This window comes from Mytilus trossulus, chromosome 9 (assembly GCF_036588685.1).
Source record: "Mytilus trossulus isolate FHL-02 chromosome 9, PNRI_Mtr1.1.1.hap1, whole genome shotgun sequence".
NCBI classification, from domain to species: Eukaryota; Metazoa; Mollusca; class Bivalvia; order Mytilida; family Mytilidae; genus Mytilus; species Mytilus trossulus.
Genome location: NC_086381.1, coordinates 36,317,807 through 36,337,846, shown reverse-complemented (window position 1 = coordinate 36,337,846; position 20,040 = coordinate 36,317,807). Strand labels below are relative to the sequence as shown.

Below are 20,040 nucleotides of genomic sequence, written 5' to 3'. Positions count from 1 at the left end.
AATGGTGGTGTCGTTGCTTCATCCATGCAGAAATAGAGTACTTTAAAAATATGATTCAGTAAAAAGTTTTATAATTGCTCGGTTTTTGATGGTTGTTTTACGGCGGTACGTCTAAACACTGCTAAGGACTCCTTAACGGTGCACTAAGGACTATACAATGCCACTAAGGACTAGAAAGAGTACTGTTATACGTGTTATTTTTACATATTATGTTAAAGATTGATATTTAATGCATACATTTCAAATTTTATAGAAAAATAATCATAAATAATAAAGATATTCAACATTTTCTAGGCACGTGCCCATTTTTCTTTGATATACCGAAAATCAATGAACCGATTGACACGTGCCAAATAATATTACAACTGATTAAACAATCATATATTCATTCGGGTTGTGAGTCCCGGATCATCACGGTCGTGTTTTTGTAGCACTGCACTGAATTAGAATATATCACTGTATTTTGTGTTTATTTAGTATTATATTTCAGATATTTATTTTAGAATATTATATTAATAATATAGTCTGCTATCTAAATAATTTATTTAGTATTATTATAGTTAGATATTTAACTTTTCTTGTTTACTGAAAAGTGCTCACCCATATTTTTTGTTGTCCGACATTATGGACAAAACAAGCTCCGGTCAGTTTGATGAGGAAGAGTTTTATAAGTCCCTCAATGAAACTGATAATACAGACATGGAATCCTCTGACTATGATAAACATGTGTGGTCCACTCAGAGGAAAAGACGAAAACGAATGGCAAGTACATCTCCCCTATATGATAATACCCTCCTTAATACACCTTCCCCTCTCCCCCATACACCCCAAGTAAAAGGTAATGACTATTTATTAGTCCTGCAAAGTGTTGATCCAAATACAAAACTTAGCACCCAAAATCAGATAAAAATCCAAAAGATTCTCCTTGAGACTGTTGGTACCCCAAAAAGAATTAAACCACTTAACAGTGGGAAAATACTAGTAGAGTGCATTGACAAAACGCAGTGGAAACAGCTAAAACGCGTCACACTCATTGGTGAATTACAGATTAGGACAAGTGTGCCCAAATCTGTAACTTCATCAATAGGAGTCATTTATAACGTGCCGCTAGACATAAACGTTGAAGACGAAGATATAGTATCGATGCTAAAAGCCCAGAAAGTTAGTAAAATTCAAGGGATGTCCTACTTTGATAAACAAGTTGGTGAAAGAAAACCTTCTAGATCCCTAAAGTTATTCTTTCAGACACCCCAGCTACCAGCAACAATCAATATTGGGTACAAAACATATAATACCAAATTATTTGTACCTAAACCTATTCAATGTTATAAATGTCAGGGGTTTGGGCATATGGCAAACCAATGTAGAAATAAAAAGAGATGTATTAAATGTGGAGAGGAACATGAGATCGAGCAATGTACCTCAACAGACTTAAAATGTGTAAACTGTAAAGGTAAACATATGTCTAATGACAAAGAGTGTCCACAAAGGACCCAACAAAAAATGGCCCTAAAGCTGGTGAAATCTAAAAATATTTCACTACAACAAGCAACCAACCAGCTTAAAATCAATGAACATCATAAAGAAATCTCTAAATCAACTAGCAAAACCCCAAAAGATCAGAGCTCAGTACCACCCCAAAAAGATAAATGTACCATACAAGACTTGGTAACTGTAATTAGTGTTGTCATGCACCAGACTATGAGCACACCTACTAAACCCATAGACTTTACTTTAAAGTCAATTATGGGTTTTGTAGGAATAGTTGTAAAACAAATGTTTGGGTCAAATTTTGATCTCTCATTAGGTTTGGAAATGGCTAGTAGAGTTACAACTGAAATGATATAATTTATTTATCGCCCAATATAAAGTATTAACAATATACAACTAATAATGGCTATCAATTATACTATTTATTTATCATGTTTATTATTATATAACATAATGTTCAGTGTTGTTCATTGGAACTGTCGTGGCATTAACAACAATGCTGCGGAGTATATAGCTATGTCACAAATGAAGCCTGATATAATTTGCTTCCAGGAAACATGGTGTAAAACCGAACAAGATCATCCACATGTAATAGGTTATAAAATAGCTGATTTTTCTGTACGTAATACTAAATCACATGGAGGTACAGCCATATATGTCAGAGAAAATCTTCCATATCTGAAAAAGAATATTAACAGTGTTTTAGAAATATCATGTATTGAATTTAGTTTTGATAATAATAATATCACACTGGTCAATGTTTATGACACAGCATCAGATACAAAACTACCCCATTATAACAATATATTTGATCAAATAGAGGGAAAATTTATATTATGTGGAGATTTTAATGCCCACCACACTATGTGGGGCGGTAAAAATATAGATACTAAGGGAAGAGAGCTGTTCTCTTTCCTTGAGTATAAAGATATAGTACTTCTTAATGATGGTACAGGTACAAGATGTAACCCCAGTACATTAGAACTGTCCCCTATTGATTTGTCTTTTTGTAATTCTAGTCTAGCTAGTAAATTAACATGGTCAGTTGACCTCACTAGTTCATATGGCAGTGACCATCATGTTGTAATTATTAGTTTTAGTCATAAACAAATGCAAACTGATGAAACTGAATCTGTATATAATTATAAGAAAGCAGACTGGGAGGCATTCTCCAGCAAGTGTAATGAACATTTGAGTCCTGACATGATTTCTGACAATATAGAAGAAACATGTTCAAGACTAACAAACAAAATACTCAAAATAGCTGGGGAGTGCATCCCAGTCAAATTAAAAAATAATAAACCTAAAAAACCACAGGTACCATGGTGGACACCCGAATGCACTAAATGTGTTAAACAAAGGAACACCTGTAAAAATCGTGCCCAACATTCAGGTCTTGGTACTGATTTCACTATATATAGAGAAAAAGAAAGAATGTGCAGAAAAACTATCAAAACTGCACAAGCTATGTATTGGGAGAGCTACTGTAACTCTCTCAATAATGATACTAAATTATCAGATGTATGGAAAAAAGTTAAATCAATGTTGGGTAAAACTTTTAAAAAATTAAATTTACCAACCCTGTTATATAAAAATACCAGATATGAATATACTCAAGACAAAGCAGATATACTTGCTACAAATTATGCTCAAGTCAGTAGTGATCATAATTACTCTGAAAAATTAAAAAATCAGAAACAAGATATAGAACAAAAGGAGTACAGTAAATTGTTACATTATTATAAGGATAACTCTGATAGTTATAATGAACCATATTCAATGCAAGAATTAAAAGATGCTATCAGTGATACATCTAATACCTCCCCTGGAAAAGATAAAATAACGTATTCTATGTTCAAAAATTTACAGACAAATCACTGTCTGTTTTATTACTTTTTATCAATAGAGTTTGGTTTTTACAAAAACTTCCAAGTAAATGGAAACATTCCATTATATCACCAGTACTTAAACCTGGAAAAAAACCCACAGACCCACAGTCATATAGACCAATAGCCCTTACTTCTAATTTTGTAAAAATTATGGAGAAAATGGTAAATAAAAGATTACGGTGGTATCTAGAAAAAAATAATTTCTACACACCAAATCAAAGTGGATTTAGGAAAAATAGAAATACTATGGAACAAATAATTAGAATAGATAATGATATTCATAAAGCATTTCTCAAAAAACATTTCACAGTTGGTGTATTTATAGATTTCCAAAAGGCATTTGATATGCTATGGAAAAATGGGTTATTAATAAAAATGGCTTCAATAGGTATAAGGGGTAATATGTTGGGATGGGTAAAGGATTTTCTTAGTGACAGAACTATACAAGTTAAAGTTAATAATACTTACTCTGAAATATTTATAATTCAGAATGGTACACCACAGGGTAGTTGTATAAGTCCTACACTATTTAACATCATGGTGAATGATATATCCAATAATTTAAAGTACTGTGCTATGTCACAATTTGCTGATGACAGTGCCATATGGTTATCTGGAAAAAGTTCTAAATATCTGCAAAAAAGAATACAAGAGGATATAGACACAATTAATATTTGGTGTGATAAATGGGGATTCCTAATATCACAAACAAAAACGGTAGCTATGCTATTTAGCAAGAGTAGTTCTCCTTGTATTAAACTTAAACTTGGTGAAACAATATTGTCATTTGTTAAAGAAGCCAAGTTTCTAGGTATGATATATGAAAACATGTACAATATATAGAAAGTAGATGTTCCAGGGTATTGAACTGCATGAAATTATTAACTGGTACCAAATGGGGTGCAAATTGTTCTACTCTGAGAACAATATATATATCAATGATAAGGTCAAAGATAGATTATGGCTGTGAAGTTTATAACTCAGCCTCCTACTCTGTCAAGAAAAAACTAGATAGTATTCAAGCCCAAGCATTAAGAATATGTGCAGGTGCTCATAAAACTGCCAGTATAAGTGGATTACAGACTGAAATTGGTGACCCCCCATATGAGTTGAGAAGAAAAAGTCTTATTACTAAGTCTTTTATGAATATATTTAGTCTAAATGACACAAACCCAACTATAAAAAGTTTACAAGAAAATGCTATATATGAATTTAATAAGGAAAAAATTAAGGAAAATCAAAAACCATATTGTGTCACTGCACATGATACAATGAATAAATATAATGTAGATATTAATACTGTATACAAATGTAAAGAGTTCCCTACCCCACCATGGCATGTTCTAAAACCACAGGTCAGAACTGAACTTACAAATATTATTACTAAAAAGGATAGTCCTACCTAATTAAAAGTGAAGGAAATATCCTCATAGATGACAAGTATAGTAATTTTTTAAAAATATATACAGATGGATCTAAGAATCCAGAAAACAACACAAATGCATGTGCTTTTGTCGTTCCAGAACTTAAAGTAAAAAAAGGTTTTAAATTACAAAATCATGTTTCAATATTTATGTGTGAATTGACAGCCATACTCTTATCTTTATATTGGTTAGAAGAATTTCAACCAGAAAATACTGTAATATTTGTAGATTCACTGTCAGCACTAAAAGCTATTACAGGAAGTATATTTAAAGTTAAAACACAAATAATATATGATATCCAATATATATACAGTAAACTGTCCAAACTAGGTTTGAATATAATATTAGAATGGATACCCAGTCATGTGGGTTTATGTGGTAATGAAATGGCAGACACAGCAGCTAAAAAGGCTCTATCAATAGAGACATGTATAACTAGTATACCACTTTACAAAGAAGATATCAAATGTTTATGTAAAAATTTATTAAAAAAAATGTGGCAACAATACTGGGAAAACAACACTAAGAGTAAACAACTACACGCTATTCAAAAAGATGTTAACTTTTGTATTACTATACCAAAGAGTACAAGAGAAAGAGAAAGAACTCTTTTTAAACTTAGATCAAGTTATATATTCACTAATAAATTCAAATACACAATGGGTAAATGTAATAGTGAACTGTGTGACACATGTTTAGTAGTGGATGACTTGCAACACTACCTGTTTAACTGTAGTAAGTACATACCACAAAGACATAAAATGATGGAAAAGTTTGAATCAACAGGTGTAAAAGATCTCTCTTATAAAAATTTATTTTCAGGATATTCTCAGACCCTTCTCCCAATATGGGACTATTTAATAAACACTGGTATGCGATAAAAGTAAAATTATTCAGACTATTCTAAAAACCTGGCTATATATTTCTAGTTTCTAGTGTAAATTATGTAAAAACATGCTTATGATTATTTTAATAGGATATTTTTGGTCAGGGTTAGAAAACCTACAGGTATTATTAGTATAGGAAAAGAAAAATGACAAAAACTATAAGCCTAGTAAAATTACTTATAAATAAAATATTGAAATATTAGCCACTGGACACCAATCCATGGATTTTAACAAGTATGACAATTAACATGATTAAAGCATCTCAAATATTCAAAATACAAATTACATTTGTAATAACTGATTAAACTAAGTCTTGATAAGAGAAAATCTAAGTTAAAAAGTAAAAATAAATCAGATTAAAATAATTAGTATTAAGATGATTTTTAATTTTATAAATTTCATTTTGCTTATAAATACATGAGATCATATGTAAAATATCAAGCCACAGGAGTCTGACATATCTCCCAGAAATCATCAATCACAAGCACTCTCTCGTCGGTCCATCCCAAATCAAATTGGGGACACAAACCTCACAACAAGAATTAACTGCATGTACATTGTATATATAAGTACCTAACTAACACTATGAGGAATGTGATTCCCCGTACGAAATTATAAGGCGTATTACGCCTGGAAATAAGGCGTAAACCAGGCGTAAGTGGTAGTTACGTGTTTAGATCCAAGCGTAAGGGAGCAGGAAACGTAAATTTGTAGTCCTTACGGGCGTAGAAAAAAGCAGTACACCTGGCGTAAATTGAAATAAGCAAGGCGTAAGTTTTCTTACGGGCGTAAATTTTCTTACAGGCGTAAATAAAAATACCCATAATGCTTTGTTTAAAGGATCATGGGATTTTTTTTCAAAATTAGGCTCTTTAGTTTGCAAGATTTGGTCACATGGCAGCTTCATATATTCAGTGATAATTTGCTTGTTTTGTGCTTTTTGAAAGATTCTGAAATTGGAAATACTGAATCAAATAAATAAATGAAAATTGTGAAATAAAAGGAAAGTAGTAATACATGGTAAATAATAATAATGTGAGTATATCTATTAGTTATTTAGTATTATATGTTCTATCAGAATTTTTGAAATTCCAAAACCTTTATCCTTGGATAATAACACTAAAATCTTTTACTTTAAGTTAAATTGCAGTATTCACTATTGTCATTTATATTTTAGTTCAAAAGACAATAATTTTCAAAAACAGCTTAGTTAAAATGATAATTTTATTTCAAGAAAAATTAATTGTCATAATTCTTATTTAAACTTAAACTTATTTGAGCCATTGTCTGCATAAAAAGTATTTATTTCTATATAAGCTTCTTCAATGGTTAATATTTCAAGTTTTTTGTCAAACAATAAGAAATAAAAGCAACAGCATAGAAGTATGTATTAAATACACAGAAGTACACAGCAAGGTTAATACACTGAACTAAAATAAGTGTAGTATTATGTAAAGATATTACGCCTGGTTTATTTATGGACCAGGCGTACTCATTTGCATATTACGCCTATTTTTTTGTGAACCAGGCGTACTCATTTAAATATTACGCCTAATTTTACGCCTGGTTTACGCCTCAGTTACGCCTAATTTCCGCCTGGTTTCCGCCTGGTTTCCGCCTGGACATGCATATGTAAACACTGCAATGCCGCCAGGATAAAGTATGATTTTTACGCCTGGTTTCCGTGTCATATACGGGCGTCACAGTTCGTACAGGTCAGCTGCTGTCAATGGATAAACTATTGACACCGCAGCTAAAATATTGATAGGGTTATACATGGGGTCGACGGACGAGATGAGTTATCTTATTGTGGGATATTTTTTCTTTAAGGGCACTGGCTTGCCAGAACCCAGGTCCTTGTGATATGATGATTTTAAGAACCAACCAGCACATTTTACAACGACCAAAAACAATGCTCCGTGTAAATACTAACCTTGTATTGGTATTATTGTCTATCATTTTTAGTCACGGCAGCAAATTCATCCGTTTGGACTGGAAATTGTTTGTTTACAGCCCTCTCGTCGTGTCTGCTTGCAGCACATGGTTACCACGTGGTGGCTTAACGGCTGCAGGTATTTACAATTTATTTCTTTACAGTGCAAGGGAAACAACTCCAGTCTAAACGGGTGACACAAAAAACAAATAATTTGGTAGATATATATTATTTACCTTTTCTTTTTAGTTTTTTCATTTCTAAATATATTGGCCTTTTTAAAAGTTGTAACAGAGCTGGAGGGTATCATTTATCAGTTTATGATTTCTTAATAAAAGAAACATACCCCCGTTGAATTTGACAATATAAAATCAAACTTTTACGAAAGTTTTTCATTTTTAAAGTAGTACACTAAATCAGGTACTACCAAGATAGCACTCTCTGGTATCTATACAGAACATAACTGCAAAATATCAACACTTGCAATTTAGTACACACAAATATTTTACAACAATACATTATAGATTATAATTATACATACACAGTAATACATATTATATATTTTTTTATTCTACAACGTAAGTTCACTAATCTTTTATAAGTGAGGGTGCTATCTTTAGTCAAATTCAATATACAGAGAATCACAGTTTACCAAGGACGTACGAGCCGCGGTATAATTGCATTAATGTATACACCATGTACGGGAATATGTCGGACCCCTTCTAGGATTTGCATATTTGTAAAAATCAGATATGTCTATCAAAGAGTATTAGATACTTACATTTTTCATGTATAAACAACAAACACAGGTATTTACCAACTTAAATTAAAATATTTATAAACAAAGAAAGCTAAGTTACAAATGATGGAATAATAAGTTCACATATATTTCTTTTTCGTACTTTAAATTATCCAAAAGATAATCAAGATAACTAAAACAAACACTATAGTTCAGATTCAAATAAGATTAAACTTAAGGGAAACAAAAAAAAAAACTCACAAATTTCTATAATATGAATATATAATATAGGCTAACACCTAAACAATGAAAATTCTAAAACATTTACTCGAAATGTTTTTTTATATAAGGTAATCTGGCGCAATACCCGCAAGGGTAGTCGCCATTAAACTCTATTTAGTAGTAGTAGTATTCTTTAATCTAAGCAAATAACAATTGTATCGAAAAGATTAATACTTGATTATTTTAATAAAATGTGTTGTTCTTATTTAAAAGTTGAAATGATTAAAAGGACAAATAATTTTGCTTTTGTTTCATTTATTTCCCGACATAGTTATTTGCCATAGGTTTTAATGTTGATGTGCGCCTAACTAATAAGTAAGAGTGTGGTCAGCTTGGTAAAATGTTTATGTGAGAGACATGACGACAAAATGAATACATATATTTATAACTTTTTTGTTTTTATTTTAATTCCGACAAAGATGCGTTACAAATGGCTTCACTAAAACATGAGTAAATTCCGAAAAAAAAACACCCTATAAATCATGATTTTTATTTGTCCACTTTCTATTATGAATGTTCCACAGTGTTTAGTACATTATTTACGAATAATTTCCTGCATTTGTCAATTTAAAGTTAAAGATATAATTTTGACAGAAAAAGAGAGTGCTTTGTAAAAATTACTCACTATTGAAGGCCGTATGGGTAACTTAAAGTTATTAATTTCTGTGTCATTTTGTCTCTTGTGAATAGTTGTCTCATCACCAACCCGGTTTTCGGACAATGAATAGAAGTTAAAAGCTACTACATACTTTAAATTTGGAAGTACCCATGGAGCAGCAGCAGTAAGAAAAACATGCTACAATGCCGGACCCAAGTCCGAATAAAGGGGTAGGGAAGTAATTTTTCTTTTAACTGGCACAATCGTATGTTTTATTTTTGGCGCAAATCATACCATCTAATTTTAAAACATGTGGCGCAAACGTAACATTTGAGAAAAAAAATTGTGGCGCAAAAGGACGCATTTTTGGCGCAAACGGATATCTCCCACCAATCCTACGACATCATTTTTTTTATATTGGTTGCAAATTTTTTTTATCGTATTGAAGTCGTATTTGTCCAGAAATATATTGCTCAAACGTGTTCTTCATATGATAATAAATTTTGAAAATGAACCATTATAGCATACGCACAAAAAAATAATTTCTGTTCAAATCCGTCTGTTTACTTGTAGCTGGCATTAAATAAGTTTGGTTACATGTAGTAATTTTTTTTATCAGATTATTTAATCACTTTGTGATTGCAGAACCTGCTGCATTGGCTTGTATGTGTGAACGTTATTCGATAACGTCAGGAACGATAACTCGTGGCGTAATGTCAACTTACTGTCAAGACAGACGCTTTTATAGAAAATAAAGGAATATGGAGTAAACGTATACGGAACAAGTAATCGCACACAAAGTCAATGCTTAACAAAAATACAAATAATTAATGGTCAGCGTTTTTATTCCTGTTCATCTTTATATTCCTTAAAGGGTCTTCAACAATGAAAGATTCACTTTTTTAGGGATGACATCAAAAGATCGATGTAGGATAAAAAAACTTAAATCAAATAGTTTGGGGGGGGGGGGATCAACTTTGCTGCAAGTTTTGTTAATCTAAAATTGATTTTACATATATCCCTATTGGTCAATCAATTTTTACCAAATTAAGTTAAGAGGGGTGTGTGTGGAGGTCAGTAAAAAACCTATGTGAATTCAGTTTTGTATTCTTCATTGAACTTTCGATGTCGTCCCTTACCAGAACAACAAAAAAACACTAGCTAAGAGTACTTAAGTTACTGACAGCTATAGCTCACACTCCTACGTTTGAAGTCTTCCTGTCCATCATCCCGCAATCGTTATTTTTGAAGATCATATAAGTGAATGAATAATTCGATTTTCTGCCTCAGGACCTGCGCATATATGAAATACTTAACACTGAACATTGAACCTGGTTGTAATTTGCAATTTTTATTTGTATTTTTTCCTCACTAGGTAGGTGAAATTATGTATAACATCAAATGTATTGTAAATTGCGAAAATGCATTACGAGCATATTCTATAATTTTAAGTTTGAATTATAAAGAGTTTATTTTTTTTCAAATATTGAATACGCAACAACATCTCTGTAATTTTACCCATGTATTATTTATGTATATGTTAAAGGCGTTTGATTGGATATTAGTTAAAGGAAGGCGTGGTTTTCGGTAACTTTCCTCCAATCAACTGGCCTATTCGACAAACATGTGTGCGCTGATGCGTGCAAACTGGCTATTGTAACGGCACATGTCTTACATCAGAATCTATCGTGCGTGACCAATGTTTATTGTAAAATTTCTTGTCATGTGAGCAAATTATCAGACATACAAGTTCTAAAGGTTACAACTTGAATTTGCTTTTTCAAAGATTATTTTCGGCAGTGCCCCTGATATACGATGTAAAGTGTTTAAGAAAAACAAGACTTTAAATGAAGGATGCATATTACCAGAGAATATAATCTGGGACTATGCCAGATATAATGTATGTATTTTATGGCTCGGATATTAACAATAAAATGTTCTGAAAAAATTAAGTGTCCGATAATTTGAATTATCTGATAAAGTTATCTCGATCACTGTCGACAAAATATTATTGCATGGATGGTAAACTGCTGATTTTTATTTCTAGACATGGTTTGTGACTGTTATAATAGACAACTATATGCATTCTGGTTTACGTTTACAAAGAACACACTATACATTTTTCTGAAATATCAATCCTTTTTGGACAGACTTGCTTTTTCCTTGTATTTGTAAAAAATATAAGATGTTTCATTTTATTTGAATACTTCAAAAATTGCTTCAAAATACTATAGGCCTGTATTGTTGTTATTTTTTTAGGGTCAATGACTCCCCCCCCCCCCCCCCCAAAAAAAAAAGTAGTAAAATAATTGTATATTTGATTTGAGTAATTGTTTTAAAACGTAATAGAAATAAAGGTCAGCCAAACCCAAATTCAGCAATAAGGAGTGTCATTCACCGGGTTTAATTTCTTTTACCGGTTTTGAACTTCTTGTTTTGTTCAATAAATAATAGTAATCTTCTTATCTTGTTCAATAAAAAATAGTAAAATTTACTTTCCATACACATGTTTTACTTCCTAAATAACACTAGGAAATAAAATTTGTCACAATTTCGCTTTTGTCGTCTGCTCAAGTTAGTTTAATTTGGTATTGTAATATGCACATGAGATACTTGTCACTGAACGTTGAACAAACAGTAGCTATCCACCAATCCATCAGTGATTGCGATACTTCTGTTACATACCCGTCATTTTGTCACATGTTTGGTACTATTATTTGAACAAAAGTCGTGTTGTAAGCCGAATTTGTCCTACATTTTAATTGTTCTTGTCAAGTAATACATTCCTTGAACTGGTTTAAATGTTTAACTAAATCCTATGATATCAATTTTGTGCATTGGTTTTTTGAAACACAATTTTGTTAATTTGAGCGTGTCAACACTTAGTCTAGTAGTGATTTCGGTTTGTATGACCATACAACATATTTATATATTAGTATTACAGTAAGTTATTGTTTCATTTTACATGTTTACCATTGATAACATCAAATAAAACGTGTTGCAGGTTGAACTAAACCATAAAGGAAGGATCTAAAATTTTAACTGTGTATGTTTATACTATTATGAATGCGGAGTGGGGGTATTGCACGATAGCCTCAGTAGTAGTATGATACTTTGATATCAAATGGACTACAGTTAAAAAGTTGCATTTACTACCAATCCATGCACAATAGTAAGATGTATGCTCCTGAGCGTATTATGGACAAAGAAAAGTGTTGTGGTGTACTTTAAAATTTTGAACTAAGTATGGTAGAATGGTTGCCATACGCCTTCATATTACAGAAACCACCAGCGTACACTACAGCATAATTACGATTTCAGTTGTTATAGTTCACACACAAATCAATTGGGCTAGTTTAATCTCCTGCATGGTTTATTCCATTGGCAATCATATTCAAGAAAATTCATATTCTGTATGAAGCTTGATTAAGCCGTAGATTCACACATATACCGATCATAGTTATCTTTTCTTCATTTACATAAATGAATGTCGGGAATTCGGAATATGGCAGTTATACATGTATCCTCAGTTTATATTTATTTTGAAGCATTATCGAACTAATACGACTTAAATTTCTCTTTAAAATTTACTTTGAACTAAATATCTAGTAAATGACTTTACATGGGAATAACTTGGGGTGTATTCATGTATACTAGTATGTAATGATAATAAAAAGAAACCAACAGCACTATTTGACGAAGACGAAATTAAGGATTGAATTTTAACGTCCAGTGACATATATTACAATGATGTCGAAACAGAACTTGAAATTGACAATAGGTATTCCGTCGCTTTTCCAAAGAATTCACGCTTAGTTGCGATTTCACGTGCTATTTTGAAGAGACATGTTTTGTCGAAATGCACATCTGGTGCAAGAAAATTGGTACCGTTAATTTTATTACAACTTCGGGTTCGCATTATAGTTATATTTGTACAAAATAACTAACAATAAACAAATTGTGATGATTTCTTTAACTGTTCTTGAACGTTCTAGTTTTAATATAAATCTGTGATTTTACTATATTCGTACTTTCGACGAAGCAATGCAAGTTCGATCTAGACCTGGACAATTTGATGCATTTAGCAATATTCAATCGTTGTACAAATTTATTGTAGAACATGTAGAAAACCCGTCTTTTTCGGATAAAAAAAATCTACTTTGTTAACTCGGATAAAACTTACAATATAGTTTATCCTATTGAAACATGAACGCGGACTACATTGAGAACATCTTGGATTGAAAGATTGCAAATCTACTGACCAATGAAATGCTTTAGATTTAGAACGCAGACCACAACGAGAACACCTAGATGGATAACACACTGTAATCTTTAGACCGTCGAACAGATAGCGATAATTCCAGACTTCTTCTTCTTCTTTTTCTTTTAGTTCAAATAAGGTCACAATATAGAAGAATACAAAGTCATGCTGCCAAGGAATTGTATATTAGGAATTGTATATTTACAATCCCTTGATGCTGCTGTACATGCCTGATTGACAAAGATTTAATAAAATTGAATTATTCATAAAAATGTGTATTACAATTTAAGTGTTTCTATATTAAGATTGTGATTAAAAATATGCATTTTATGTACTTGTTTTGGTTTGGATTTGTTTATTCAAAGCTCGCGAGAACAGCTGATCTCTTAAGGCCGTAACAGTGGTGGTAGATATTCACAGATTTTTTTTTACATAAAAACACACTATTACATATTCATGTGACAATAATAATGTGTCTGTTTTTTAAACCAATTTAGAATTGGTGTATATATGTCTCCGCTGATAATAATTCTATGTTAGATAAACATAATTATTTGGAATTAAAAGTTGTATAGTTACAATAAGTACATTTTCAAAATCATTTATTTATTTAGGCTTGATGAAGATCTACATGATTTAACGAATAAATGTAAGAAGATGTGGTGTACTTGCCAATGAATTAGATCACCGTACAGCCTTCAACAACGAGCAAAAACCTAACCGCATAAACGTTTATATCATTTCCCAAAATTACAAATATGAATTCAAACAATTCAAACAAGAAAACTATCGGCCTGATTGATGTACAGCACTTATAGAAAAATATATACAAAAACGACAACCACTGGTCACTGGGGATTCAAACCATGTGTCCCAATCGAAAAATAATTTCGTCAAACAAACGGGAGTTCTTATCTACAGAACAAAACCTGGATCCGCCATTGTACAGTCTCCTGGCTAGTATACCTGTAGGATAGTCAAAGATAATGGCGTTAAACAAATAATTTCTTTATTTATGTTTTTATTCCATTCAGATCTTCAATTTATCGATTGATTAATAAAAAAAACGATGCTAATATTTTAGTTAATCTACCAGTAATTAAATGTCAGTACGATCTTCTGATAAGATGTAAGACTATATATTGCTATTTGGCTGTGAAATTTGGAGATTTAGTTTTATTGATGCATTAGAAAGCTAAACTTGAAAAAAATCAACCCTAGCTTTATTGAGAGCTAGGCGCTTATCCTATGTCAGTATATGTGGAACACCGTATGGTATATTTTTTGGTATAACATTGTAAACAGTTCTGATAGTAAACTATATAGATATATTTATAAACTCAACGTAGATGGTGGATTTACTTAGCTATAGAAAGTGGAAGAGTTTATGGTATAGCAAGAAATAATAGAATATGTACTTTTTGTAAAAATGATATAGAGGATGAGTTTCATTTCATCCTCAAATGTCCACGTTTTCAAGGTTTTAGAACAATTTATATGAAGCCATTTTATTGGAAAAAAACCGTCGATGTACAAATTTATTAAACTGATGAGTACTAATAATGTAAAAGAATTGTGTAATTTAGGTAAATTTACATTTAGATCTTTTGAGCTTAGATCCGAAATGTTAGAATAATGTTTGTTTATTCTACAACACCTTCTGCTGTCACATAGTCTGTGTTTATGTATGTATTATATGTATTATTGCTGTTGATATAATTGTATAGCTATAGTGTATATAGACTTTGGTAATAAAGATATATACTTTCGATTGGTTGATTTGTATAAAAAATATCTTAAAAAAATATGGATTTTAAAATATTTGGTTAAATCAGAGTAACTATAGTTTTAATCCAAACTATTAAACAGATTGTTTTATCATTTTCAGCAGACTTGGAAATCAGAAATGGAATATTCTCCAAAAGTATTATGTTTAAAACTGTTTAAAGAAAACTTTGAATTTGAAGAATATTTAGACGTATTACGTTATAAAGATAAGATAACGTTATGAAGGTTTAGAACTGAAAATCATCGGTTACCTATAGAAACCGGTAGATGGCGTAGAATTATGAGACAGGAAAGGTACTATATACTTTGTAACTCTCAAGAGATTGGTTGATATATTTCACTTTATTCTAAACTGCACAACTCTAACAGAAAGTAGAAGACCTTTTCTTAAACCTAACTATGTAAGCAGAGTAAATGTTTCGAAATTGGGCACTTTATTTATTTTAAAAAATATTGTGTTTTGAAAATTTTGTGTAAATTAATTTGAATCATATATAAATAAAAGTATGTTCTCAAATCTGATCACCAATCGCTCATTCTTGTTGCTCGTTTCAAGTTGTGCAAATTGTCATACGCAAAATCTGTATGTTAATATTATATGTAAAAATATCTTTCTTTTTACCGTTAACTTGGTTTTATAATCATACTTTATTTCCTCCTAAAGGAGATTGACAAAATGCATATGAATTATGTACAATTACAAAGTTTTGAAATTAGATAATAGAATTAATGTCACTAAATATTTTGAAATCAAAAGTATTTACAGTCTACAGTATTTAAGAAAGGAAAAGCCTTCGTTCAGGACGTCTAAACAATGCTCTGGTGATAAAAAGTCCAATAGAGCTTCGTGATTGCCAAGCAGAAAACAGGACATGTACTCGTCTGATTTTGAAAGCAGTGTGTATAAGAAATTGTCACTAGTAATTTCTGATAATCTTTTAATTTTTAAATTAAAGGATGTGAAAAGGTATATAAGTGTAACTTTTTCAAAGTTCAAGTTGATCAATTATTGATTTAAGTGAATAAATCAAATTTATTTTCTCGAGGAATAAATCAAATCATGAACATATATATTGTAAGGTATACTGTTCCCAAATTGAATAGTATACAAATCATAGTAATAATTATTCATCAGCGAAAAGGATAGTATTTGTATTGTGTTTGAAGAATCGTAAAAGTGTTTTATTTTCTAAATTCTATTTATTCACTCGGACTTCGTAGAGTTTAAAATTATTTTTTTTACCATATCGGACTTCATATTGTGTATTGAATTGAATCACGAACGCGGACCTCGATGAAAACACCTGGATTGAAAGTGTTCAAATGTTCCGACCAATGAAATTCATTTTACTATGTAACGCGAACCTCAACGAAAGCACCTAGATGAAATATTGTGTATTGAATTGAAAAATGAACGCGGACCTCGATGAGAACACTAGGATTGAAAGTTTGCAAAAGTTCCGACCAATGACATTCATTTTGATATGTAACGCGAACTTCAACGAAAGCACCTAAATGAAATATTTTATTTGTACGACAATTAGTTTTTTTTAGACATTACCCCTTAAATATAGTTAATAAAAAATATATCAAGGCAACAGTGCATGATTGTTTCTTTTCCATTCTTGTTTATTTTAATAATGCTGATGTTGATTTTAATTTTGTAGGTAGACTTATATTATATGCCCTGAACGTAAATATACGGGTTTTTTTTAAATGCATTAGACGTAAGAGAATGTCGACTTAGAGCAAGTCAAGGTCGTAAAACTTAAATCAACCAACCCATCGTTATCGCAGACTAAAATTGATCTCAAATAAACAGAATATATGTTCATTTATAGCAAGACTTGTTGTAAGTCACGGTGCATGACAGCACAATAATCCCTTTACAGATCGGAACCACAATTCACAATTTTCGTAGTGTGTACTTTTCCACAATTAACGCCCGTTTCGCGTCAGCGACCGATATTACAATTTGACACAGTTTTAAAAGTTTATTGAGCTGTTCCTTCATTTACAATGTTGTGAACAAGACTCAACAAATGTCAACATTATGTTCATTAATTTTATTATTTAACACATCATTGTTTTTATTACATCTATCAATATGCAGCTAGGGAATATTTGTTGTTGACCGAAACTATAAGATACATCGATTTAAACTATGTGAAAAATAAATAATTTTTGTAAGTTACTTTAATTTCCGTGTCTATATTTAATTAACGAGTACACTATAGTAAGACAGAAAATGAGAAAAGGAAATATACAGGAATACCTAAAGTTTCGTAAGACATTGCAATGGACCATACGTTACTTACATGTCACAAGTTTTCATAGCACTCAGCGAGTTTTGAAACGAATATGTGAGATAAAGATCTACTGCATTTGGGCAAATCAAAAATATGTTAAACATCTAACTATTTTATTTTTAACAGATTCATAAGTTTTGATTTTTTTAAACCGTGCATCAATATTTTATATTTTTTTTATTTACATTCCTTATATGTTACGTGTATTGGTCATTCATTTGTTTAAATTGTGAAGTATATTACTTTAATAAGAATACACGCATTTATATATATAATTATAAGTCGATAAAGTTTGAAACAAATAAACGAAAGATACATCGATGTTGTTTTGCTTGAGTGATTTACCTGTTAAAACACGGTTTAAAACGAATTGATACCAGTTTGAAATAGTTTAACGGGGGCGTGACCTATTTGTTTGACGTAACTTACCACCAACTTGATTTAAATTGAACGACTGCAAGCGAAGCTATTTGACTGGCATTAAAATGATTTGATATACATTGAAATAAATTAAAAATGATTTTTAATTTTTGTCAATCTTTATCAAATGACGATTAATTTCATTTAAACAGCGTTAACACGTTTTTGTCCGATCAAGTTAAATTCGGGTTACTAGTGTATATATACAAAGGTTCTTACGAGTTAACATATTTAAACAAACGAATCCGAAGGATGATTTTGTTTAAATCTGTTAATGAATAAGACACATGGTATATACAATTTGTAATATGAATGAAATGTTTGAAAGCTTGAAGACCTTGAACTAATATTGGAAATTAATCACGTTACAGTTTTATCTAATGAAATTGAAGCTCGCGCAAGTCAATTTTGCGCATCATGTGCAATATTCTGCATCTTTTATTTAACAGAGCCCCATAATTTGTAGAAAGAAAAGAAAATGTCGGATTTTCCCGATTGTTTTAAGTTTTGCGCCCGGTGTATGATCGTATGCGCAGGTAATCTCATTATTAAATCAGAAGGTAAACAAAAATGTCGGATCTAGCAACAAGGATTAAGATAAACATCGTAAGTTGTCCACTAATGAATGAAATATGCAAGTAATATGATCTTCGGCTGTTTTCTACTTTTTGGTCGAGTTGAGATTTCTTTGACACATTCCCTTTTTTGAATCTCAATTTTATCCTTTGTAGAAGCTTTTAACCACAAAAGGACCTTGTAAACGACCAGATTTAATGACAAAGACACAGTTGAATAACGAGCTGCAATCACGAGGCTTGAGTTTGGATGGCAGTTTAGAACAACGACAATCTACATTAGAAAAAGATGATAAAAGTAGGAATAAAAAAATGTAGAAAAAAGCTGTTATATTTTATTCCGTTTATCTAACGAAAATAGTCATAAATAATCATAAACCAACGTCAAATATGTTAACCTTGTTATTGCGTAAAGAAGTGTTTAATGTAACATATGCTTTAGAAATTCTCTGAGGTTACACGAATCTAAAGTAGTCTTTTAAATGAACTGACAGAAAACACATTCAAACAACATCTGTACTCAAATTATTCGGAGAAAAGACCATAAATATTCAAGATAGATAGATTTACAAAAGGACGTTTGAAATGGGATAATTTGATTGTGTTAGCGATTGTGTCTTTAACACAAAAAACATACTTTTGAATTTCATGTTTTCCCCTACAGTGTTATTTCTAGAACGTCGTGGTTTTTTTTTGCCAGCATGATTTCAAAATAAACATGGTTTTCAACATTTTTCAGAGTGCAAATATCTGACTTTACCGGACATCAGAAATAAGAGGCTCAGAGATCTTCTGTATTATTCTGTGTCTCCTACTTGTTTACGATTGGATGCTTGCTTTAGTCCAACTATTACAATTGGCAGGAAGACGATAAAGAAATCATTTAAAGCGTTTGTAAATGTTGATAACTGTCACTTTATTGTGACACTAGGATTTGAAGGATGGAGAAAAAGTTTAATTTTAATCAGTTATGATTGGGGTAGGTCAAATAAAAGTTAATATAACAGTAGTTTAATTAACATACAAGGTAACGTGCTAATCATAAAAGGCAGTACAAATAGATTTTTTTTTAAATCTTACTCAACAAAAACCCACGAATTCATGAATTATCAAACGACAAGAGGAAAAGAGTAAAAAATGGTTTATCAGTACAACCGTTACAATTTAAGATCCTTTGCATCCTACAAAGTCTACTACGAATTGAGGTTTTCAAAAATGGCATACCTTTACTACGAGTCAAAACATTGATTTGAAAATAAAAACAAAAACAGTTACGGATTAAATGTTTTGTGAATAAGACTGTGCTTTTGGTCAGGGATTTGCTTTATGTTCGCTTTTGCAGTATGCCCGTTAATATTTTTTTGTTACACAATTTTGCTTTTTGTCCGTTGTTTTCGTTCCGACTTTTGGTGTAATACCCCGATTGATTCTCCCCATTAGTCTT

General features: G+C 31.1%; 1 protein-coding gene and 1 long non-coding RNA gene across 2 annotated transcripts in view; one reads left to right on the top strand and one right to left on the bottom strand.

The window, feature by feature from the left end:
• The window catches only part of LOC134684586 (uncharacterized), a 57,255-nt gene that overhangs the window by 15,110 nt on the left and 22,105 nt on the right, over window positions 1-20,040 (top strand). The window contains exons 4-5 of the mRNA XM_063543882.1: window positions 18,753-18,894; window positions 19,336-19,575. Of these exons, the coding sequence (XP_063399952.1) occupies window positions 18,753-18,894; window positions 19,336-19,575 (382 nt within the window). The remainder of the gene's footprint in view (window positions 1-18,752; window positions 18,895-19,335; window positions 19,576-20,040) is intronic.
• LOC134683856 (uncharacterized) lies at window positions 1,836-7,788 on the bottom strand. The gene is made up of 3 exons (XR_010101097.1): window positions 7,625-7,788; window positions 3,849-4,013; window positions 1,836-2,169 (listed from the first exon to the last, which is right to left on the bottom strand). It is a non-coding gene; the product is annotated as an uncharacterized LOC134683856 (long non-coding RNA).